The 24,764-nt window shown below is 36.7% G+C and overlaps 1 protein-coding gene and 1 non-coding gene across 3 annotated transcripts; one reads left to right on the top strand and one right to left on the bottom strand.

Moving 5' to 3' along the window:
* Nucleotides 1-1,089: 1,089 nt before the first annotated feature.
* LOC132178702 (sucrose nonfermenting 4-like protein) lies at nucleotides 1,090-18,020 on the bottom strand. 2 transcript variants are annotated; one of them, XM_059591220.1, is made up of 14 exons: nucleotides 17,886-18,020; nucleotides 17,152-17,647; nucleotides 16,942-17,029; nucleotides 13,892-14,026; nucleotides 13,288-13,422; nucleotides 13,118-13,177; nucleotides 12,377-12,466; nucleotides 11,009-11,143; nucleotides 10,495-10,639; nucleotides 10,213-10,386; nucleotides 8,985-9,048; nucleotides 8,778-8,847; nucleotides 2,086-2,200; nucleotides 1,090-1,631 (listed from the first exon to the last, which is right to left on the bottom strand). In XM_059591220.1, the coding sequence occupies exons 2-14, from the start codon at nucleotides 17,262-17,264 to the stop codon at nucleotides 1,540-1,542; spliced, it is 1,416 nt and encodes a 471-aa protein (XP_059447203.1). In that variant the 5' UTR covers nucleotides 17,265-17,647; nucleotides 17,886-18,020; the 3' UTR covers nucleotides 1,090-1,539. The 2 variants fall into 2 exon arrangements, with proteins under 2 accessions (XP_059447203.1, XP_059447211.1); XM_059591228.1 differs by having other exon boundaries at nucleotides 10,252-10,386; nucleotides 17,152-18,020.
* Nucleotides 4,219-4,321, top strand: LOC132168331 (small nucleolar RNA snoR109). The gene has a single exon (XR_009438845.1). It is a non-coding gene; the product is annotated as a small nucleolar RNA snoR109 (small nucleolar RNA).
* Nucleotides 18,021-24,764: the final 6,744 nt, after the last annotated feature.

Genomic DNA, 24,764 nt, shown 5'->3' with positions numbered 1-24,764 from the left:
GCCACCGGCTTTGGGAAGGAACCAAAGCACTCGTCCACCATGTTTCCTAACAGACCTAGGACCTCTGCGTAACTCCTCCTTTCCTTCCCTTCATAATCCTTCTTTTCTTCCTTGGTACCTCGAAGGGACAATCTTGCTATATGCAACTTCAAAATAAAACATTTCCAACCTTGCCCAAAACGCCCTTCTGGAATGAGGACCAAACCACTTCTTTGCCTCCCTTCAAATTCCTCCAACGTCAGAAAGTACCCATGCCTGTTTGATCGTCGTTGCGCAATGAACCGTGGATAACCTACTCTGCACTGATCCCAGAATACCTCTAAAGTTCCCACTACCACCAACACCTTCACGTTTCGAATCAACCACTCTAACTCGTCATTCTTGATGAAGATGGACATTTGTTTCCCTTTGCTCCTCTCGAAAATCCTTACCCCCGAAGCCCCTGCCTTCACCACCAGTTCAAACTCCTTCGCCTCTACTGGCCAAGTTCTCCCTCCCGCCATAATACCACCACCCCTGCCTACAAAGACACCACATGCGCCGCCCACGCTCCCTCACCCAAATCGGATAAATGTGATAACTCTCGTAAACTTAAACACTTTGTAAAATTAAATTTAAAAAAATTTAAAAAAGCTCAGTGTTAATGCTAACAACCCCACTTTTTCTATTTTGAAGATCATTTTTCAAAAACACCTTACATCCCATTTTTTATTTTGGAGAATGACTCATTTCTTATTTTTTCCCCTTTATTAAGTCGAAAGATAAAGAATGAGAGAGGGGAGTAAGAAGATTTTTTTTTATCAATTTAAAAAGAGAGACAAATGAATAAAATATAAAGGATTAGCATCTCCTTTAGAATGCAGGATAAGGGAAAATTACATGGAGGGTGATTTAAAGGCTTGGTTCTTCCAACAAAAAAAAAAAAAAAAAAAAAATAACAGAAAAGAAAGAGAGCTTCGGATCTGATAGTATTTGCTTTGAAGTCCCCTGTTTTCAGGCACATGCAGATTAGTGGTGCTATGTATGATAGATTCACAACTTGAGAAAATTGATAAAGATAGCAATGGCAATTCACAATTCACAGGTCAATGAAGCTAAACACAATAACTTTAATCATTCAGTATCCATCCACCCTCTCTTTCACACTATCTTACTTCATTTGCTTGCAGCATTAGGAATATTACAAGCGCCATGTTCCTCCCCATTAAATATGTATCTTAAAAAAGTGAGTGATAAATAATATGGACAGGGGAGGAAAGATGAACAAATTTGGGAGAGAATCAAATCCTCTCAATCTACAGCCTCTCTCTTTAGCCTAAAATCCTAAAAAAGCAGGCGTTGAAGCAAGAGGCCAATCCAATTGCGAATCGAATATTTATATTTCAGTGAAACGAGATCCAGTCATCGTGTAAACTAATGGAGTCTCTATGGAACGGCCGTGCAGGTGATGGCGCCCACAAACATCTGGAAGTCTAAAAGACCGCACGAACCACTCCGCGTTATATCTTCTTCAGTCATCGCTTTGAATTATTATTATTATTAGCCAAGCAAGAACTTGAAAACATCGCTGAGAGAAACAATGCCTTCCACTCGCTTGCTCCCAGCCTCCACAATGACAAGCCGTCTGACACCTGAAACCCAACATTTTAAGAGGCCAGTCGGGAATTCATCACTCGCAAACGTAGGAAATGGAAATCAAGATAAGGATCCATTTGCTTTGTGACAACATTATGTTGTGATTGCAACATTGGAAAGCAAATGCTATTAAACAACATAAGTGCTATCCAGAAGAAGAATACGCAAAAATAAGAAAGGCAACTTATATTTTGAAATAGTGCACCCTAGCAAGTAAAATTCGACGGTAAGTGCCACAGTTTTCAACAAGTGCTGAATGCTAATCAACAATAATTTTATTTTGTCTGGCAACTTTGCAAGCAAAACAGTAGAAACTACATATTGCTATACCATTTCAAATATATACTTTTTTTCCAAAGCCCTATGGAACCTTATAGACACAACTCAAAATCCTGTACAAACAAAGGAAGACATGCTTCACATAGAAATTAGAAACAAAATGAGCTTTACCTGGATTTGCCAATCGCTCCATCACTTTATGCACCGAATCAGAGCGCAAACACATCTGACATCTTTGACTTCTCAGCTCATAAGGAGAGTACGAGTCTTGTCCCAACTGCAGTGCCTAGAGACAGAGAGAGTGAGAGTAAGTACCAAGAGCCAAAATGTAAAACATTATGTAACAATGATCCTAGCAGCCAATAAGAATTAGTTGGAGTTTAGGGTTAAATGAGTTGAAATTTAAATCAAAACCATCAGTAGGGTCTAATGATAGAGGATATTTCCTGTGTGAAGCTAGAAAAAATAGATTCCGTACCCAAAGTTAAGTCCTCAAAGTTCTAATCATTTCTTTCCCTCTAAAAACACCACACCACATAAGACAGGACAATATCATCTTCTATACTGCATCAAATTGAAGCCAACTAACTTGCCCTCTCAAGTATGTGAAAAGGTATACCACTAGACTAGGTATAACCAAAGGCAGCCCTACATTATTGAAGATAGCGTTCCAAAGAGAATTGGCAATCTCACAATGGAGTAGTAGGTGATCCACTGACTCCTCACTCTTCTTACACATGCAGTACCAATCAATTACAGTGATATGCCCCTTCCTAAGATTGTCCATGGTGAAGATCTTCCATAATGCAGCCAACCAAGCAAAGAATGACACTCAAAGGAACCTTATTCCGCCAATACTCCTTCAAGGGAAAGGAATACTATGGGAAACAACGACATTATAGTATAATCGAACATCGAACCCCCATCTCTTGGAAGGTACCCAACAAAGCTAGTGTTCACCACCACATCTCAATCTGAAGGAATACAACAAATTGAAGAACGAAATAAAGAGATTCACATCCCAATCGTGAGCTGCTCTAAGAAAGTTATCATTCCACTAATGAAAGGCACTAGAAAAATTCAAATAGTCTACCACTACAGCTTCCTTGAATCGGGCAATACTGAACAATTATGAAAAAAGCGATCTTGAGGGAATGATTCCCACACCACACATCATGCCAGAATCTAATTTTCGAGCCGTCACCCACCTCAAATCTAGTATGTCCAGCCCCTGCTGATATTTTTCCAAAGTCGTGCCCCGTACAACCCATGGACTTCATTTGAACACCATCCACTCTACGAGCTGCCATATTTAGAGTCCACAACCACCCTCAATATGGCCTCTCTCTCATAAACAGAGCACCAAAGCCACCTCCCCAAAAGTGCTCAGTTGAAAAAAAAGTAAATTTCAGACCCCCAACCCTCCTTCAGAAATAGGAGTATACACCTTAGGCCAATTAACCAAGTGGAATTTGAACTCTTTACCAATTCTACCCCACAAAAAATCTTGTTGTAACTTCTCTATTCGATTAGCAACACTATCCGAGAGCGCAAAAAGATGCAAGAAGTAGGTAGATTAGATAAAGTGTTTTTAATCAAGGTAACTCTCCCACCCTTTGACAAGTACATCCACTTCCATCCAGCCAAACAGCGTTCTATCTTCTCAATAATCTCATCCCAAATAAATTTGGCCTTAAACGAAGCTCCCAAGGAAAGGCCTAAGTATTTCATAGGCAAAGAAGATACCCTACAACTTTAGCCATATTAATCCTCAAACCTAAAACCGCTTCAAAGCATAAAAGCAAGCAATGCAGGTTACGAAGATAATCTGGATTTGCCCTACAAAAAATCAAAGTGTTGTTAGCAAACAAAAGGTGAGAAATGTTGAAGGCTTTTGTTTGCGGACCCCCACTCCTATACCCCCATAGAGAAGCCCACTTACAAGCCCTTATTCACTAAAGTAGAAATCATTTTACTTAACACCTCCATAACAATAAGACAAAGTAAAAGAGACAATAGATCTCCCTATCTCAAGCTACAAGAACTACCAAAGAAACCCAATGAAGTGACATTCATCAATACAGAAAGTGCACTGAAGATAAGCAAAATGCTATCCAATTGCACCATTTCTCCCCAAATCCGCATCATCTCAATAAATACAATAAAAACTCCCAATTGACAAGGTCAAAAGCCTTTCCAATATCCAATTTGCACAACACACCTGGTTCCCCAAATCTAATCCTACTATAAAGGCACTTGTTCGCTATGAGAACAAAGCCTAGAATCTACCTATCCTAGAGTAAGCGGCTGTAGCCAAATCAAACATCGGAGAGAAGTTTACTGGCCGGTTGTCGTGAGATCTTTCCGATCTCCGTCGACTAATCTGCTTACCGAACTTCTTATATTCTTTGTTTTAATTTTGTTGTTTACTTATCAAAAAAGAAAAAAAGAAAAGAAAGCATTCTGAGGGATGGGAATGAACTTCTCTAAAACAAATTTCAACATGTTAGTTAGAACTTTGACAGTAATTTTGTAAACTCCACCCACTAAGCTAATAGGTTGAAAATCCTTAATGTCAATGACCCCTGATTTCTTCTGTATAAGAGAAATGAAGGCAGCAATGAGGCATTTTTCAAACATACCTCTAGCATGAAAATCATTGAAAACTTTCTTTATGTCTACTTTGAGCACCTCCCAACAAGCTTCCAAGAAACCCACAGTAAAACCGCCGGGGCCCCAGGCCTTGTCACAGTTAAGGACACACCACCTCGAGGAGTCAAGGATCTTCCTCGAATGGTCTCTCCAAACCCAAGGGCATCGGCGATTGGATCACCTCCAGACCCTGACATCCTTAAGGCATTCATCTATATAGGATCACCGGCACATTTTGAGCCTGAGGATTGCTCATAGCACTGCAGCTGGGCTACCACTGGCAATGACTTAGACAGCGCAACCAGAGATAGCTAACTTCATCTTCCTCCAAAATCCCCTTCCCTTCATCGCTCAACTGCACAGTAGCTGCTACATAAGCGACCAGCAAGACACTCGAAGAACCATCAGCCCTGCCGAAGCTCGTGCCCGCATCCCGTCTCTTGCCCGAAGAGGAAGCGGGCCCAACCCGTGTCTTTGCCACACTTAAAAATGTGGTTTAAAACTTGACCCAAAACAAGTGTTTTTCTAGGGGGGATCGGCTAGATTTTCCATTTAACTCGCATTTGTTTTGGGTCAATGATTTTGGGATTCAATTTACAATGAGAGGCTTAAAAGAGGGTTGTGCCCTCTCTTGCTGACGGGGCCTCACCTTATTCACCGAACCAATTGACTCCAAGCCCTCATCTAATTTAGTAATGGCTTGATCTACATCCTCTTTCAAATAAACTAGTTGTTTTCTCAAGTCATGGAGGACTCCATTGACGTCCCTCACTACCATGTCCCCTCCCTCCACTTGAAAACAGGCATCATGTGCATTGTTGCAGTCTCCTCAACCGTTATCCTGTTGTACCGCATGTACAACTTCTTCTGACTTGGTGTGGCCCTCTCTGAGAACTATACTACCTAATGTACGACAGTACGATGCCATTATCCGATCAACACCTCAGCAAAAGACCTCTTACCAACAACCACAGCTGGTGCTCGCTCGACCATCACTGCTGGCATCAATGGGTGCTCCTTCGAGAGGGGTGATGGAGCTATTTGACCATCACCAAAGGAAGTTTGAAAGATATCTATAGACCTAAACTCGCCAACAAAACCTGACCAAATCCATCCTCCTTCCGGAACAACCACAAAACCTCTTAGGCCACCACCACCACCACCACCACCACCATATTTCGAGACAACCACATAGCAGCCATAGTTGTTTGCACACCTCTGGACAAGTAAAACTTTAAAACCCTCTTTGAAGGACTTCATAAGCTCCTGCTATTCCTCTGCTACAATCAACCTTTCCATTGTAGCAAACCATCAATGCATAAACGCTCTGCCCACGGACCTAAAGCACATAAAGCCTTGCTCCTTTCGAAAGCACATAATACTTGGATACCCCCTTCCATTGCAAACTCAAAAGATTTAGGGGAAAGTCCACATAACCCCCTCAAACTACCACTCAATTGACAATGTCCCCCTCAAACTTTCAATTGTGACAATGTCCCCCCCAAACTACCAAAAATTGTCAATGTTCCCCCCAATGATGAAATTACCCTTAGTAAAATATAAACAAAAATACTAAAACTTCTAGAAAAAACCTAAAAAACAAAAAAAAAAAAAATCCAATCTTGGCCAATTTTTTCTTTTTTAAAATCAATTTTATAAGAAAAAAATTTAAAAAATTTCGATTTTTTTTTTTAAAAAAAAAAATGAGAATTTTCGTTTTTTTATTTTATTTTTGTTTTATAATTTTATTTAAATAAAAATTTACGTTTAAAAAAAAAATCGCTTAATAAAATGAAATTTTTTGTTTTTTAAAACTAAATAAAAAAAATAGTTTTTTTTTTTTTAAAAAAAAAAATTACGTTTAAAAAAAAATTGTTTAAATTTTTTTTTTTTAAATTAAAATTTTTCATTTTTTAAAAAAATCAATTTTTTTTTTTTTAATTTATAGGGATATTTTTGTCTTATTGAAAAATCTATAGGGGCATTTTTGTCTTATTGCTAGCCTTGGGGAGACATTGACAATGTTTTGGTAGTTTAAAGGGGACATTGTCACAATTGAAAGTTTGAGGGGGACATTGTCAATTGGGTGATAGTTTGAAGGGAGTATGTGGACTTTACCCAAAGATTTATTTACACAAAGAACCATCTAATTAAGCCCATTGTAGAGCAACAAAAAGGAAAATAGAGCAAAACAACATTGTCGGAGGAACCCATAGAACTAGGGGTGGGTGCGGGGCAGGCCGGGGCGGATATCCGCATTTTCCCCAACCCGCCCCGTACCCTACGGGTTTGAAAATTCCAACCTGCTACCCGAGCAAACTAAAGCTTATCTGTGCGGGTTCAAGTAATGCGGGGCGGGTATTGCGGATTGTGGCAGGTTGGGTTCTTTTCCATCCTTCGCTTCCTCAGAAAAGGAAAACGAAAGAGAGAACCTGAGGAGCTTTCTCGACGAGCTCTTGAAAGTAGTTTTCGCCAAAACAGCAATGACTGGCTTTGTAGACTTGGCGGACGAGAGAAACTGGTTTGGTCTTGCTCACAGCCACCACTAGGACCTGGTGGGACTCGCCAAAGGCTCATTGGACTCGCTGCAGGACGGACCGGAACGCTGCCGCTGCGATGCCGTTGATGGGGGCTGCCGAGGTGGCCATGCCAGAGAACAGAGCAGAGAGAGCAAGAGAGACGAGAGAGAGCAAGAGAGAAAGAGAGCAAATGTGAGAGAGAGGAGAAACGGCATAGAATATAGAGAGAGACAGAGAGGGGCTGAAATGATTAGGGTTAGGGTTTTTTCTTTTTATACCTATGCAGGGGCGGGGCAGGTACCCGTAGAGAAAAAATTGCTATACCCGGAACCCGCCCCGTACCCACAAAAAAACACTTGAAATCCGGGCGGCGTGATTCGGGGCGGGTTTGCGGGTTTTTGCCTACCCCTACACAGAACAGTGTAGATTTGTCAACAAGACTAAGTCCTAGCCATAACCTCATTAGATGCAACTTAGATTTATCTTGGATGCAATGGCTTCATATTAAAACATTCATGGGTTCTTCAAAACTTTTGAGTACCAGGGGGGACTTTAGAAGAGATTTAAGTCCTTGTTCTTCAAAACTTTGTATCTTTGGACTGTTGCTTACGTTTCTCCTTTAACAATTAGTTATAACGATTTTCTTGTTCATTTTGCTCCTAGCTAGAAGCTTCCGTTTGTATACTTCTTGTGTACTTAGGAGCGCCTTACGCTTTTGATGATGTGTCGATTAATATCAAGAAAAAAAAACATTCCTAGATTCAACTCTTGCATTCCCAATTTTAATTCCAAGAACATTAAAGACTGTAAAACTCTATTTGGTTGGTCAAAAGCTTTTGACCAAGTTTCAACCACATGCTCAAATTAAAGAACCAGACAAGTATCGGCTGCAGATCAAAATTCACCACTATGTCAGGTGTAAGATTGATATAAATTATTAGACCCACTTACTATCAGCTTAAGGTTTTGGGACTGAAGGTGAAAATGATTTCTGCAATGTCCTTGGTACAAATCTTGGTAATCCTCATTCTGTTGTTTCAGTTTCTATTCCGATGTTGATTTTTATTTGCGTTCTGCATGTTTAAAGACTGAATTTGTTTCATTGTTAGTGGGCAGGCTGCACATGAGAGAATGCTAGTGTTAGTGTAAGCTTGATATACATTGTTAGAAGCATTCCTATCCCACTTTAGTTTTAGAGATAAGTGGTAATTTATGACAGTTCCACCCATGAGCTATGAGCTCCATATGAATTTAATTGAAGGAATGCATCATGGATCCAACTTTCTCATACCTCTATAAACCCCTCAACCTGGAGCCAAATATCATTCTCGAACTAAACCTATCCTCTAAAGCTCTTCACCAGCTACAACCAAGCAAAGTATATTTAATATGACCAGAAATAATTTTGCACAATTAACATTTCGATGCATCTGGAAAAATGCTACAGCTAAATGCCAAAAGAAAAAATAATTACCCGATCCAAGCATGACTGCATAAAAGTAATTATTCATATGCAAAATAATCAATTAACTCTCAAGACAAAGATTGTTAATCTGCATAATCAATTGGCTTTAGCTGAACTATGACATTTCCAATACACTAACAAATAGAAACATTAATTAAGACATATTACTTCACAATAAGTGCAAAAGATAGTTGATGGGTTCATTAAAAACTAGTTACAGCTGTTACCTGATGAATTGTCATTTCATCAAGATTAATATGCGTATAAGCTCTGTCTTTAGCCAAAGCTGTTATATCACTGTCAAAAACACACATAAATAATGAACAAATGTCCCTTGCAGACAAAGAAAACGAAGCTAAGAACTAATTCTAAGCATCTTAAATAAAGCATCCCATATTTACAAATATAATGAGATTTATAAGTAACATACTAACCTCCGACAATATATATCGAGTAACGAGTCATTGTCATCAACTATTGGTATTGAACTGACTTGAGCTGCAAAAGCAAAGGACGCATACAAATTATAACACAGGCAAAGGTAGCATTTTGGAAATATATAGCTACCAGGACCCAAGGGGTAACAGCTTCAACTAGTCAAATCTCATGGTGTTGTACAAAAGACTCAGGATGCAATACCAAACAAAACACACTTAAAGGTTTGCTCCCCTAATAGTGTGCTTGAGAACCACAACTAGCATTAATAACATGACTGTCGAATGCAAAAGCTCCCATAAAAGACATATAGCAACAAGTCCAGTAGATATGTGCCAATGGGCAAGGCATCACACTCAATAATTCATCCACTACAAATGTTTCAAGAGACAGATGACTGCACACTTCAATAAAAGAAGCTCTAATGAGAGAGAAGAAATATCCCTCTACGAGAGATTAGTGCATAAAAAAAATTTAAAAAAATTATACACAATTAAGTTTCGAAAAAATAAGGCATGACTTTAATAATTATTTGTTCAACATATTTTCTTTCCAAAAACTTCAATAACACACCCATACAGTATACACACATACATACAAACAAACATGAATACATATATCCTTCGCATTCACATAATTTATATACACACACACACACACACACACACATTATCTATACATACATACACTAAAGTTATGGCCAAAAACTCAACTCAATAAACAGTATGAATTTGAGCATTGGAATAATTAAGAACAGAAGGTAATCAGGTCAGATAAGAACTATTTAGGACAGTACAGTTTGCTAATGCTTTAACTATCCAATAGTTGGAAACTGCATCACACTCAATAATTCATCCACTGCAGATGTTTCAAGAGACGGATGACTGCACACTTCAATAAAAGAACAAACTCTAATGAGAGAGAAGAAACATCCCTCTCCAAGAGATTAGTGCATTAAAAAATTAAAAAAATTATACACCATTAAGTTTCGAAAAAATAAGGCATGACTTTAATAATTATTTGTTCAACATATTTTCTTTCCAAAAACTTCATTAAGCATACAGTATAAAGTTATGGCCAAAAACTCGACTCAATAAACAGTATGAATTGGTATGCTGTAGACCATCTTCTTTTTTGATAAGTAAAGAAGATAGTCTACAACTACAACATACCCCATCCCCCTCTTTTCTCTTCGTTCTCTGCACAGGATCCAAGCAAGAATCATACCTTGAACTAACAGATTTAATGCTGAACTAAGAGACGCACTTGGTCTCAACGTTGCCAACGGCCGCAGGTTTGATTCTCCAATTTTTGGAGCCCATGTACCCACAGGAATTGTACAAATTGGCAGTTGGAGTATGGGTAATGAGCTTGCATTATGTCTAAAATATCGACAAATACCTGAAAATTATCATCCGTCAGTATAATATCAAACCATGTGCCATTAGTTAGCCAGCTAGCTTTACAAAACCATGTATCATTATTTAGGAAGCTAGGTAAAAAGCTTACATTTTAGAATTCCAGAAAGTGAAGCAAGATGTAATAACTGTGGAAATGATCCATCTTCTGAAGATGAATGGATAATGGGAACTGTAGCCACCTCATTTTGCAGGATCTTGAGAGCAACATCTTTCAAATTATCATATGGACCAGCCTGCAATTAACAGACAAAGAGGCCAATATACAACAGTCAGAAATGCTGAATACTAAAAAAATGACCCTCCCTTTCTTAAGCTCAGGAAGGCATAAAGAGACTGCAGACAGGGATTTACTCAGAGAGTTTTTTTTTTTCCAAAAAAAAAAAAAAAAAAAGTTGGCAGGTTTATCAACCCTGAGGTTAACTTAGAAGGACGACCACATAGTTGAACTGCAAAAGGGGGCTTTATCATCTCTCATCTCTAAATGCAAATGTACACACACAGCAAACCTAAGTGGTCCATTACCTGCCCAGGAGAAAAAAAAAAAAAAAAAAAGTGGTCCATTTACATGCCAGAGATTCCAACATCCCAGATGCTATACTTACATGGATGAGACGTCTAGGAAATGCTCTCCCATGAACATCATTTTGTCTGTTGAGATACGCTTTTCCCTCTTTCCAAGCGGATATAGTATGTGTTTCAAGTTCTTCCTCCGTCAGATTTGATGCGTGACTCCCAAGCTAAAAATAAAAGGTGAGTTAGCATGCTTAACAACTGTTGTTTAATATTTAACTATGCATTACATGCATACACAGGTATATATTTGACTGAACTTTACAAGAAAGACCCAAACAATAAGATTTTAGAGCACCAATTCCATCAAATGATATCAACATCCAATAAAAAATTTCCAGCACCAAAAAACAACCAGAGTTAAATATTTCCATTGCTGCATTTGGCAGTAAATAATGCATCTGACGATGAAATGTCAGGAATAATATTCCACTAAACATGTTACTCACAGAAGATAAATAAATAAACAGAGAAAATTATACATGCATTCCTCCAAATGTCCATAGCAAAGGCACGTTTACACAAAAATGGTCATTCCTTTAAGAATGATTATTACTAGGAACACAAGGAGTTGGAATGGAATTAACATTCCTATCTATAGTTTGGTGACAACACATGATTCTCTCACTGTAATTGAATCAAAATTCCTAAAATACCAAAAATTTATACCCAACACATGGCTCATCGGGGGTGTGCAACCACACCCGATGTTCTGCCAGGGTAGCCAGCCACCCATAGAATGTTTTCAACTTCTATTTTTTTTCCCTAATTTTAGGTATGCAGAAAAAAAAAAAAAAAAAAAAAAAGAAGAGAAAATTTGGATTTTTTGGAAAACTCATTATGTTCCTCAAGAAATAGTTATTCCTCTCAATTTTTTTTTATAGAAGAATAGCTATTCCTCGATTTAAGGGAATGGCCATTCCATGTGCAACCAAACAAAATAATGGCTATAAGAATAGTCGTTCCATTTCAGGAATCTATTTTACATACCAAACGTGTCCTAAGACATCAAGGGCCTTCCAATACTTCCTTCAAAAAATTACATAGGAAGAAAACCATGAGAACAGCACCATAAATAGAACAATAAAATGTTCGGAATGACCAAAGGTGCATTTAACACTCCTCTCCTACTGGTTACATTCAAAAAGGTTCAGCAACAACTATCGCATAATATGTCAAAGATTAATACTAAAAGAAAAATAAATCATGTTGAGATTTAAGGGGCTTCTCTTGCCCAACCCATGGTCCCTAAATATGGCAGATTAGTATCTTCAAGAATAATGCAGGTAGATTTTTCAGTGAAGAAATTATAAACAAGTTATATAACAAATAGCAATTACAACAGTTTGCACTTACAAAACTCACCCATAGAAAATGTTCATAATTCCTTACACACGTACCTCTCTTAATATTAAAATAAAATCCAATGCACTAAGAATTCCAACAAATTGCCCCCGGCCGAAGTCGCAAAGTGGAGCCATAGGGATTCCCTGGAATTAGGTTGATTCAGAAAGGTGCATATCCAAGCTCTTTATTATAAAATATGCTAAAATGCAAGAATGTCATAAACATGAGAAATACTACATACGTTTTTTTTTTTATATATAAGTAATTGAGATATCATTAAAAGCGTAAGGCACCCCAGGTATACAAAAAGTATATAAGCGAAGCCACCTAACTAGAGAAATACTAGATTCGTGAAGGCAATGACAAGGTGAATTTCATCTTGTAATAGCTTTAAGTAATTGACTGGAACAATTACTCCACAATAAATAGATTATCAGCAAAATTGCTAGGGTACATAAAAGGATGGAACATGGAAGCCTACGGACCCCAAAAATAAAGAGATTACTAGGGCAGTTCATTGCTCTTTCCATCATAATTAGATGTCCAAAAAAAAAAAAAAAAGAATCAAGAAGACATGATCTGATTAGCTTCTCCAAAGTACTTTTAACACCTAAAAAATGCTATAGAAAGCACTTTAGATTCTCTTCAGACACATTTCATCATTCTCTTCAATATACCAGATAAAGAGGCGCATTGGTTCAAAGACAGCAAATGTTTCTTAATAAAATATTTCAAAATATGCAAAATGGAGTTCAACTTAATTGTAACCTTGGGGGAAAAAATGAAATAGATACCTGCTCATGCAGCATGTGAAATGCTTGCTTCACGGGTAAATCAACGTCCAAGGCAAAAACCTGTAGCTAGATGTTTTTAAATTAGCAACAATAGCACCCAATTCACAATGATCAACATTAAATAGTAAACTATGGGTCTCAAATGAAGGCAAATGGTAAAGCATCCAAACCTTGCCTGACTCAGGAAGTAACTCATAAACAGTGTGAGTAGACAAAAATACAGAAATACGTTGACGGGATGCCTGTAAATCAGCTTCCGATACACTTGGCACCACCTCAGGCGGTGGACCATCTGTAACTCGGGCCTGCATTGTAAATCAGCACCCCAGTCCGCTTATATAACTCTTGAACAGTAAAAAAAAAAAGAAAATTAACAGATAAGTGGAAAGACACAGACTACAAGAGCTAAAAGTTGAGTGTTAAGATGCAACAGGACACTAATAGTATACTGTGTACCTCATGATGAATAGGATATGACAAGGTAAAAAAAAAAAAAAAAAACCAAAAAGTGGTTAACCACAAAACATGCACGTGTACTTGAATAACTCAAATAACTATTATGCTTGACTGAAAAAGGCTTCCTTCATAGGTTTCAAGATGTGCAGAGATTCGCTTAGAATTAAGACCACTAAAGCTCACACTAATTCCTCAAGCCAAGCCCACAGATAGATAGATACTTTGAATTTGACTTCACTCCATATCAGAACAAGACAACAAGAAGAGCAACAAGTATCCAGGTAGCTATGTTTCAAATAAAAGGTATAACTGACTAACCATACGCCGAAACGCTTCATTATCAACATCCATGTAATCCGTAGCCAAAAGTACAGTGTTTACGACACCATATTCCCCAGGCACATAAGGTTGGGACTCATCATATCGCCATTGTCCATCAACATAAAACTTGTACTGCATGTTAATGAATCCACACATAAGCACATCAACATAGAACTTATACTGCATGTTAATGAATCCACACATAAGCGCATCAACATAGAATTCGTACTGCATGTTAATGAATCCACACATAAGCACATTCATATGTCTCCAAGAATATGAACATCTTCATCATTCTAGGCATAATATATTCATGGTAGCATTTTTTGTTCAAATAACAGCAATTTATGAAGCTTACATTTATTTTGACAGATTCAAGCGCTTTTCAGCATCAGTAGTAAAATTTACCACTCATGAAAAACAATTCTAGAGGTAATAAAAGGAAGGGCTCTAATGAACATCATGGATTTTTTTTTTTTTATTAGTTTTTTAAACCACAAACCAACTCCATCCTACTTTATCACCATGCTTGGCAAACTATAGTATTCACCTTTATAAGCAATCTATTCCCCAGAAATCCATTTCACTTTTATATCACCAAGACTTAAAACAAAATGGCTTTGATAGTTGGTGCAAAACTTGATATTCTAGTACTACTACTCCTCCGTAAGACCCAAGAAGTCACTCTACACTTCAACTGCTTATGTTTTCAATATTCCTTCTATAAATAACATGAACACAGACCTGTGTATAATATATGTGTGTGTGTGTGTGTGTGTGTGTGAGAGAGAGAGAGAGAGAGAGACACAGACAGAGAGAGAGAGAATGAAAAATCCAAGCCCAAATTTTAGAACATCTATAAAAACAAAGAAAGACCTCATAAGTCCAAAAAGAAGGATGAACTGAAACCAATTCAGACAGCACGATTCAAAATCAGTGCTTTAACTCTATGTTAAAAGCTTAAATCCATTTCTATTCTTACAAATACTTAAGCTTCTTGGGACAACCAAAGGAAATGCAAAACATCATTATCACTCACTGCCACCAGAACACAACTTTTATCGACATGAGAACATGTGGTCATTCTAGTCCTCCTTGGTCTTTTCTTCAACAAACATATCAAAAAATAATGTGGCCATCCTTTCATTTCATAAGTTCTAAAGATCTTCAAGGAGAACATATTCACAACCTTTGCTCAAATACCATATACTTGTTCACCCTTGGAGGGGTATGCACTTATTCTCAACGAGGTGACCAAAGAATTTCCACTTTCCAAAAGACAAAGTCGAAACAACATTAAGATTTCACTAGTTCCAACAATATCTGCTCTCATATTTCCATTGATCAATCCCCACAATTCCAAAAACTAACCATTATAAAACTGCTAGCCTGATTTTTTTTCCCCCTCCACAAGAAACTTTTTTTTTTGATAAGTAATGTTCAAACTTCATTGAAAGCAATAGGTAAGGAGGAAGCATATAGAAGGAACACCTAAGAGAAAAAAAAAAAAAAGGAGGAAACAAAGACCCACGAAAGCCCAAAACAACAAACCACGTCAAAACCCCCACCCCCACATTAAACTCCCCCCCCCCCCTCCCCCCCACACACACACGCACACAACCCAAAACCTCAGAATATTGACAAAGCTCTCTTCCCTTAGCTTTCAAAATTAATGGAGCACTCCAAGTTTTTGAGTTCTACATTTGGAAGGAGTAGCTGAGACCTCTTGACAATGTTCCTTATCAAGGGCTATCAAGAGATCCAGTAACTGTTACCCATCACCTCCACAAGAAATCCCCAACATAGAACCAATCTCCATTGCATGTTGCACAATCTTGGATTCCCCTTTGTGCTGAACCCCGAACTCCCCCTTGTGCTAAACCCCATGCTGATAAAGGACGACCTTCGGCTCCAACAATAAAAGGGGAAGACCAACCGATGCAGGCCCATCAAACCAAAGCACTCCCGCAAAAGGAGCCAACCTCACTTGGGTGATCCATTGAGCTGCCGTCAAACTCATTTGCAGCCTCTCTAAGATTGGATGACACAGGGTATACGGGTTCAGCCCACCAACGTCAGCTGACATAATTGTCGAAGACAAACCAAACCCATCGAATCTAGAAACACTCTCTAACGTGGCCTCCAACAACACGTTAGACAAAAATAGCCTAGGGAGCCCAACAACAGGTGACGCACTGATCACCGACACTGCCTCGGCAAACAGGCTAGCATCCATCTTCTAAAGCCTACCGGCCTGGACTTTCGATTGTAGAACTTCAAGGGCTTAGGCATGGACTGGAGAATATCCCAATCTGCCAATGAGATCGAGGAATCCAAAACACCCAGCGAGCATTGCCTCGTCGAAGCAAAAAACTGGACTATGAGCTTTACGATCGGCCATGGAGGGAACAGGAAGGAACCACTGGCAACTGGGCACGCCAGAAAAAAATAAAATAAAATAAAAAAAGCACCCATCTTCAGACACAAACGCTGGTAGCAGAACCACCTCCAGCGAAGCAGAAATTGGGTTGAGAGGTCCCGGGGCCCTCCACAAGAAACTAGCAATCTTAATATTATTATTATCTTTTTAGCAAAAACATGTTAAATTAATTCCCAAGAGCTAATTAGGGCCAGAAATCATATTCTGTGAGGAGGAGGAGGAGGATGTTAAAACAACAACAATAAATAAAGCAATTAAATATGTCTTCATCTTCTCAATCTGCTTCAGCTCCATAGATCTCAGTCTCTTAGCCACAAGCTAATATTCCTCTTCAGCCATTTAGATACCTTATCGTTTCTTGCTTCCCATAGTATGCCAGAGAAGTGCTTTCACACTGACCCAAATCTTTGAGACAGTTGTCAATGAAATTTAAATATGTCCCACTATAAATTAGTTCCAAGAAGCTAATACATTCTTGATAATTGAATTCACCATAAACATCATATCATAAACACAAATATTTCATATGATCATTAAATTTCATGGTGTGCATTTCCCGGCATTGCTTCAAATTTCGAAAACTGAAATTCTAACACTACCAACTGACCTGATGGTATCCGGGCATTAAGCCATAAACAGTCTGAAACACATTATCGCAACCCTCAACCGGCAACATTGGCACAAGCTGAGACCACCTTCACAACAAAAACACTTCCCATTACTTAAAACCAAACAAGAAGTCAGTAAATTAAACTAATCAAAACAACATTCTGTAGAACCAAATCAAAAATGAAAAACAAAAAAAATTGAGTCTTACTGTGTGAATGAACCAGATAGATACACGCTGTTCCCACCATGTTTCCACACGAAGCGCACTGGGATTAACACTGTGCCCGGAACTACAGCAGCAGCTTCCAGCGTCGAATCCATGTTCGACCCAAATATTCGCCCCCGAATTTATACCTAATTTTCTTGAAATACCCTCCAAGCAATAAGCTTTGCTACACAGCACAGCCTATTTATTTACTGTACAGCAAATTCAACCAAATTCTAACGCTGTCGAGCACAAAATCCCTCGATCAAACCCTTCAAATCTAAATTTTCAACCGGGAAAAAAAAAAAATCTTGGAACTAAACAAACCAACCACTGCTTAGAAAGTAGTCATCGTTTACAAATGCAAGCACATAAATCAGCCATACGGACAAAACCCCAAGCCCAATTTTTTCGAGCAAATGGAGCACCAAAACGACGTCGAATTTAAAAATCTCTGAGGTAGCTAAGCAGGCGAGCTTGGCGAGAAATGATCGAAACCCTAAATGAGAGAAAAAAATAACAATAATAATAATTATTATTATTATTAGAAGCGGGTGTGAAAAGCGAGAGGGTTCGATACGATCGAGTCCGATTTGAAACCCTAAAAGACGAAACTCAGAGAGAGAAGCTCGGAAAACAAATATTATCCTCCCAAGTGAAGAAGAAGAAAAAAAAAAAAAAAAAAAAAAAGAAAGAAAGAAAAGAAAAGGTCTACGAAGCTGAGAACAAATTATTACCACGAGCTTTTGGAATACCAACGGCGAGATGTAACTGGTGTTTGTAAAAATGCTTCACAGGGGGGCTATGGGACATTGGCGGAGTTCGACGGTTTTATCCAACACGTGCGGATGCATACGTTGGAGCGAAGGAGAAGGAAGGGATTTCCTGTTGTGCTTTTTGTTCGCTTTTGTTGCTTTAAACGTTAGGATTAAGATTCTTGGATTCACTAGATTTATTTGCCATATTTGTAACTTAATTTATTTGTTTCATTAAATTATATGACAAATTTAGAGTTTAATTCATTTAATTACATTTTTACAATTAATTATTTAAAAAAAAAATCCTAACAAATCTCTTTAGTTATGGAAGGAAATTAAGTTGGATGTAGTGAAAAATATTAACCTTATCTATCTTTGGTTGATCTAAGACCAATTATAAACCTAAATGGAAGTTTTTCTTACCCTTTTTTTTTTTTTTTAACTAGTTAGAAGACAAGAGACATGGGAGCATGTGGGCCTAATCAAGTTTCATTAAACTTTTGTAGACAAATCATTAAATAATTTTTCATCATTAACAAATTCATTATGGCTTAAACCTCAAGTTTTCACTCTTGAAAGTTGAAAGGAACCGAATATTAGAATAATATTTATTGTATAGCGATGGGGTATTATTTTGGTAATATGCTAAAATCCATGCAAGCATATTCTCTATTACTATTTTGTAAATGTTTTGCAAATGACAACATTAAAAGGTCGAGTTTATGGATTTGTCACATGTTTGGCCCAATCATGATAAAGTTTGTAAAATCAAGTATTTACTAAAGCCAACCGGTGTGTTGAGCTATACCATTGGTGCTGTAAGAATTGTGAAATATGTTTTGGTTGCATAACCAAAGCAGTGTATTTTATTCATTTTTATAATCAAAACTCAATATAAGAGAATTACAAAGAGTGTATAGATGACAAAGCACAAAGAAAGAAGACCATTTGTTTGGTAAACGATTTCGTTTCCGTTTCGGTTTGATACTGTAACAAAAATTGATTGAAGTGAAAAAAAAAAAAAAGATATTTTTTTTTTTTTTGACAAAGCGAAAAAAGTAAAAATATTTGGTATGAAAAAATGAAAAAAAAAAAAAAATGTTTTGTAGTGACTTTTTTTATTTGAATAGTAATAAAAAGTTATTGATATAATGTAAAAAGTAAAAGAATATTGTGTGTGATGAAAAAGTGGGATGAATTGCCTTTGCCTTGTCTTTGCCAAAAGGGTTTACCAAATGCACATATGTGTGTGTGAGATACAAAGATGGAATTGTGTAAAAAGAAAGCAATATTTCCAAGATATTTGAAAGTGAAGTGAGAAAACACAACTGAGAAATGATTGTTGTCTTAAGAAACACATATCGAGCTAGGTGTAAATCATAATTAATCATGTGTGAACAATAGATGATCCACAATAATATCTCAATGATACAGAAAATTGATTAATATATTTTGGACTACTCTCTTGTGTTGATCACTATTAAGTGTTTATCTTAAACACCCCTTGCAAATTGATAGGAGGAGCTATCTTCAGATTGTCTCGTATGGGAAAAGAAAAAGATTAGAAGTGTGCCCCTTGAATGTCACGATTGGGTTTTGTTTTTTTTTTTTTTAAATAGCTGGCGGTCGTGGGTAGGAACTTGCTAGAGTTGGTGGTGGCCGGTGGCAGTGATTAGAGTTAGGCTACAACAATAGGCCAAAAAAATTGGCCTAACAAAGGGCCTAAATGGAGCCAGCTATGAGATTTGGCTTTTAACAATAATAGGCTGAAAAACTTGGGCCAACAAAGGGCCTAAAAAAAGGGGGCTAACTTAGGTAAAAAATAGAAGCCAACAAATGATTGAAATGAGATCAACTATGGACCTAAAATGAGCATGGGTTTCAAAGTATACTACAAAAGTCATAAAATTGGGCCAACAAATGGCCCAAAGATGTGGTCATCTTTGGGCAAAAAAAAAAAGAAGCAACTTGACATTTTTTTAACTATTCTTATTATCTGCTTTTTGGGATACAAGACCCAACCTTATAAGAAATTATGATCCTCTATAGTTTAAATGAATCGGAGAGTATATTAGAATGGTATTTTTGTCCGCTTAAAATGTGAAAAGAAAAAAATATTCATCACATATAATTAATAGTTCAAATAAACTTGAGAGAATCATGTTTCCCTTATAAAAGACTGGTCAACAACTGGTGCACAACTCATTCAATAGGCTTTTAGATGTAATACAACTCAATAAATAGATGAGAAGAGAAAATAGTGCCAAAAGAAAATAAACATTTGACACATGGGTTAAAACAATTTGACACTACAAAGAAAAAAAAAATGGCTTATGTTGGACCCCTTTTGTTTGATGGGGGCAAGAAAGAGAGAGAATCTGATGCAAATATAAGTATGGAGAAATGTTGGTTTTCGAATTTTGAGGGCTTGTAAAGCTCATGCCTCAAAAACATTTATTTCTAGGAAAATTACACTTTACCCCCCTCCCCACCAAAGTTTTGGATGTTTTTCCATTCGACTTCCAAAGTTTCAATTTTGGTAATGCACTCTCCTAAACTTCTAAATTTTTGCAATTTGACCAATGTTATTCTAAAATTTCCATATTGCCCCTAATTTTTTTTAAAATTTTTTATAAAAAATAAAAATAATAATAATAACAAATTTGAGGGTGCAAAAATGGCCAGATGGCCAAAATATTTTTTTTTTAATTTTTATAAAAAAAATAAAAAATAAATAAATAAATAGGGGTAATATGGAAAGTTTTAGATACAATTGGTCAAATTTCAAAAATTTGGAAGTTTTTTTTTGGGGGGGGTACATTGCCAAAATTAAAATATTGGAGGTCGAATTAAAAATCACCCCAAACTTTATGGGATAAAGTGTACTTTTCCCTTTATTTCTTCAAACGAATACTAATACGGGTGGTGCTGCCACCATGGCTCCATTTGACAAACGTTATTGGCAAATTTCTGGTTATATTAAAAGACATCTCTGCCAAAAGTCTTGCAAGCATTGATGGTCTTCACAGTAGCATAACTTGAAAACCAACGCCCAAAACACTCTTCCTCCCCTTTTCCAAAGATGCCCTTGCAAGGACTCAATCATATTTCTTCTTGATTTTTTCTTTAGTTCATTTGTCCCTCAATTCCTTCTTTCTTCTTCAGTGACCAAAGTCCACTCCAGCTGCTTCTTCCTACGTGACCCAGCGACGGCGAAGGCCCTCCACCACGGCTCCACTTACTAGAGCCCGAACTCAGGTGATTTTCTTGAGACATAACAGATTTTAAATCCAGACCCATGAGCGTTTGTTTTTCCCTCACTTATGTGTTTTTTTAACTGTGTTTTATGCCTCTCAAGAAAATCTAATATAATACCCGAAAGCTAACTAAGCTTGAAATTCAAAACCCAATAGCAAAATAAGAACAACCAGAGAATGTTCTATTCAAAGAATAAATAATAATAACAATCGTTATTGTTAAGAATGATTCAAGCCAAGCTACAAGCTGACAACTAAGTATCCAAAGCAAAATAGAGGATGATTCATAAGAATTTGTCTGAGCAACAACCAAAACACTACCCATAAATCAATAAAGCTCAGAAGTTTGTTTGTTTGTTTGTTTGTTTTTAAAGAATAAAGCTCAAAACTTGATCACACCCAAATACACACAAGACAATGTTATTTGAACAATGTATAGCTTCAAGGGTGGACCTGCTCGTCCCCCCAAAAATTTTAAAATATTTCCTAAAATATACTTTTTTTATAATTTTGTCCCTCTAAATAATATTTATGTCCCTCTTCTAGCATGTAAAATTGAAAATGTCCCCCCAACAATTTTAAAATTCTTCCTAAAGTATACATTTTTTATAATTTTGTCCCCCAAAATAATATTTTCGCCCCATTTTTAATTTTAGTTTTCTCCTCTCTTCTAGCATAGAAAATTGAAAATGTCCCTATTCATTTAGTTTCCTTCCGGTCATTCACTAAATTTATATAAATGATTCATTTTTTATAAGCTCACCTTATTAATTCAAATCTCCATTCCCCTTAGAGACCACACAATAAGATAAGAAAACACTGAATTGATAATTCATTTGACGATTCTTCTTGCAGCCTAAGGGTTACATTTATAGAAAACTAATTGAAATTGTATAAGGAAAGTAATCAATATTATTGACTTGTTAATTCAGAATTGCCTTCTCTAAGAAAATAACTATTGTGAATATTTTATTGATGGAATATAATTCTTGATCAGATTGTTGCCTTTCCATGTTTATTATCCAAGCTCCATATATGATGTCTTTCATTACTTGCCTTAGGGAATTTTAAAATCCTCCTCCCCTTATGATATTCTCAAACAAACAAAAAATTTTTGTCACCCCACACTAAAAATCCTAGTTCCACCACTGTATAGCGTAATTAACACAAAGCTCACAAAATCTGAAGCAAATGTATCGTGGAGCACATTAACAATGAGTTGGATATCATTGTGTTACAGAATTCGAGACAAATTGCCGTTAGCTACATAGCGATTATATTCAAGGGCGGTTTAGACGGTCCCTTTGGAATACCATACTAGCTTTTCGCCAAGTTCATTTATCCTTGTCTCATCCATTCGGTTGATTTGAGATTTGTTAGAAAGGCATAGTTAATAGGTATGACAATTTAATGTTCAATTAAATAGAAACCAACATGACATATATCATGTTCAATTAATTATGCATGATTTTTATATAGTCACGGTACCAAACAAAAAATTGCTCCTTATGTAGTCTATCTAATTCAAAGTCCGTAAGGCGGCCCCTATTACTTGTATGCTTAAGCGTATGCATGTGCATCCTATATAAAATAATTTAATTTATTCAATTCACAACTTACGTTATATTTAAGATAAAGGCAAAAGATTGAAGATAGATTAGAACGCACTCTCACAATGAAAGAAAATCGTCAAAGTTAAAATTTTCAAGGTATTATCTCTAGATGAGTTTTCTTCAAAATTTAAATTGAATTTATTATTTATTTTACTACTTGGAAAAAGAAAGAAATATATGTTTGTATGGCCAAAGGGTCAATCACTACTTAGTTCATGTGCATATATGCACCCACCTTTAGCATAGTATTTGTTTGCAGGTTTGTGCTGACTTGCACCAATTGAAAAATGATAGGAATGTTTTCTAAATTTAACGGAATTAAATGGTAATCATTGTTAAGAGGGCTAAAAGGCCTAAAAACACAGGTCACCTAGAAAGCCTATTTTCTTGATTGCAGGTCTGATTTTTTTTTTTTTTTTTTTTTTTAAGTATATAATGTTGTTGTCTTAGATTTGAATTTAAGCATCATTATATATTTGCCTTTTCTTTGTAGCCAAGTTTAGTTGAATACAATAATATACAACTTCTTGTAGAAATTGATAGGCAAATTGTCTTAGAATGTTTGCCCTTGTTCTGTAGATGTTGATGATCCACTGAAGACTACTGATCAGACCAAGCGCTTAGGCCTTATAGCATGTTCTCTTCCTTCACATGTATCTAGTTAAATAGTTCATGAATATGGGTGTCTAGCATATCACTGCTGTAACTGAAAGCATGAATCATCTTTTGTAGTTGTTAGAGAGCATAATATGAAAAGTTGTCGCCCTTTTTTTCATTTTCTTACAAGAAGTTTAAATTGGTTTAAATGACAGTGAAATTTCTTAGAGCTGTCCAAAACCATTGGATCAACCAATCACTTTTATATCAATCTTTTCATTGATAAGCTAGTTGCATAATATATATTGTTTTCATAGAGGCTTAAATTTTTGGATCCAAACATGATGGTTAATAAATTTGTTCAGGAGCTTTGTCGGTGGGTGAAGCAAAAGAGACCCGTCACGGTCTTTCTCATGGAGACTAAGTTACGTAGTAATAAAATGGAGTTGATTCGTTGCAAACTTGGTTATGCTAGCATGTTTGTGGTAGACTATGTGAGAAGGAGTGGTGGCATGGCTATATTTTGGGGATAAGAGGTATCTGTGACTGTGCAAAATTTTAGCCAACCCTATATTACTGGTTTGGTTACAAGCCCAGGAATGGAAAAGCCATGAAAATTTACTGGTTTTTATGGACACCCCGTGTAACGATCTCATCTCATATAGCGGAAAAACTGTAATTATCAATACAAAAAAAATACTGTTAAAATACTTTTCTTTATACAAAAAATACCCAAAGCTATGTCGTACAAGGCATTTATACAAATCTATCCGACAGTCTAAACTCTAGACAAATCTTAACCAACTTGGAATCTCTGTACATCTCAATATGAATCTCTAATCACAACTGCATAATTACCTTGATTTTCCATTCCTGCAAGCACTACAAAAAACTGTGAAGTAGTGAGTCAATCGATTTCCGACAATATAAATCATTGTTGAATCATATATATATAGCAAAATGCTAGACAAGTTATAAAACCACAAAAATCCGTATTATTGGATATCAATATCATACTCAGTAAGTAAGAATACTTACAGTGGATTACATGAATGGATCATCAAAGGTAATTACTTGAAACCCGTTCTGCTGCAGTTGGTCCATACCCATAACAATCCCTTCACTGACTTTCTCTCTCTCTCTCTCTCTCTCGCCTAAACTCTCTTTCTTCCTCTTCAGCTCTCTGTCTTAAATTTCCCATCTCACTCTCGGTTTCTCTTGTGTTCTTTCTTTCTTGTAGCGCTTGGTCTCGCCCTTTCTCTCTCTGTTCTGAGTAAACACTCTTAGAAAGAAGAAAGACCGAGTAAAAAGCGGAAGAATGAAGAATATATGCAAGAGATGGGAGAGGAGATGAGTGGTGAAAATTGTGAAGGAGAAGAGTTCTATTTATA

The sequence above is a fragment of the Corylus avellana genome, chromosome ca1 (genome assembly GCF_901000735.1).
Source record: "Corylus avellana chromosome ca1, CavTom2PMs-1.0".
NCBI lineage: Eukaryota > Viridiplantae > Streptophyta > Magnoliopsida > Fagales > Betulaceae > Corylus > Corylus avellana.
This window is presented reverse-complemented; position numbering and strand designations above follow the sequence as displayed.

Excerpts from the sequence above, each read along its gene's own strand:
- LOC132178702 (XM_059591220.1), bottom strand. The coding sequence starts at position 17,264 with ATGGATTCGACGCTGGAAGCTGCTGCTGTAGTTCCGGGCACAGTGTTA. Across the intron at positions 10,387-10,494 it reads ACTTTCTGGAATTCTAAAAT|GTATTTGTCGATATTTTAGA; the intron begins GTAAGCTTTTTA and ends GATAATTTTCAG. Across the intron at positions 9,049-10,212 it reads ATTAAATCTGTTAGTTCAAG|CTCAAGTCAGTTCAATACCA; the intron begins GTATGATTCTTG and ends TTGCTTTTGCAG.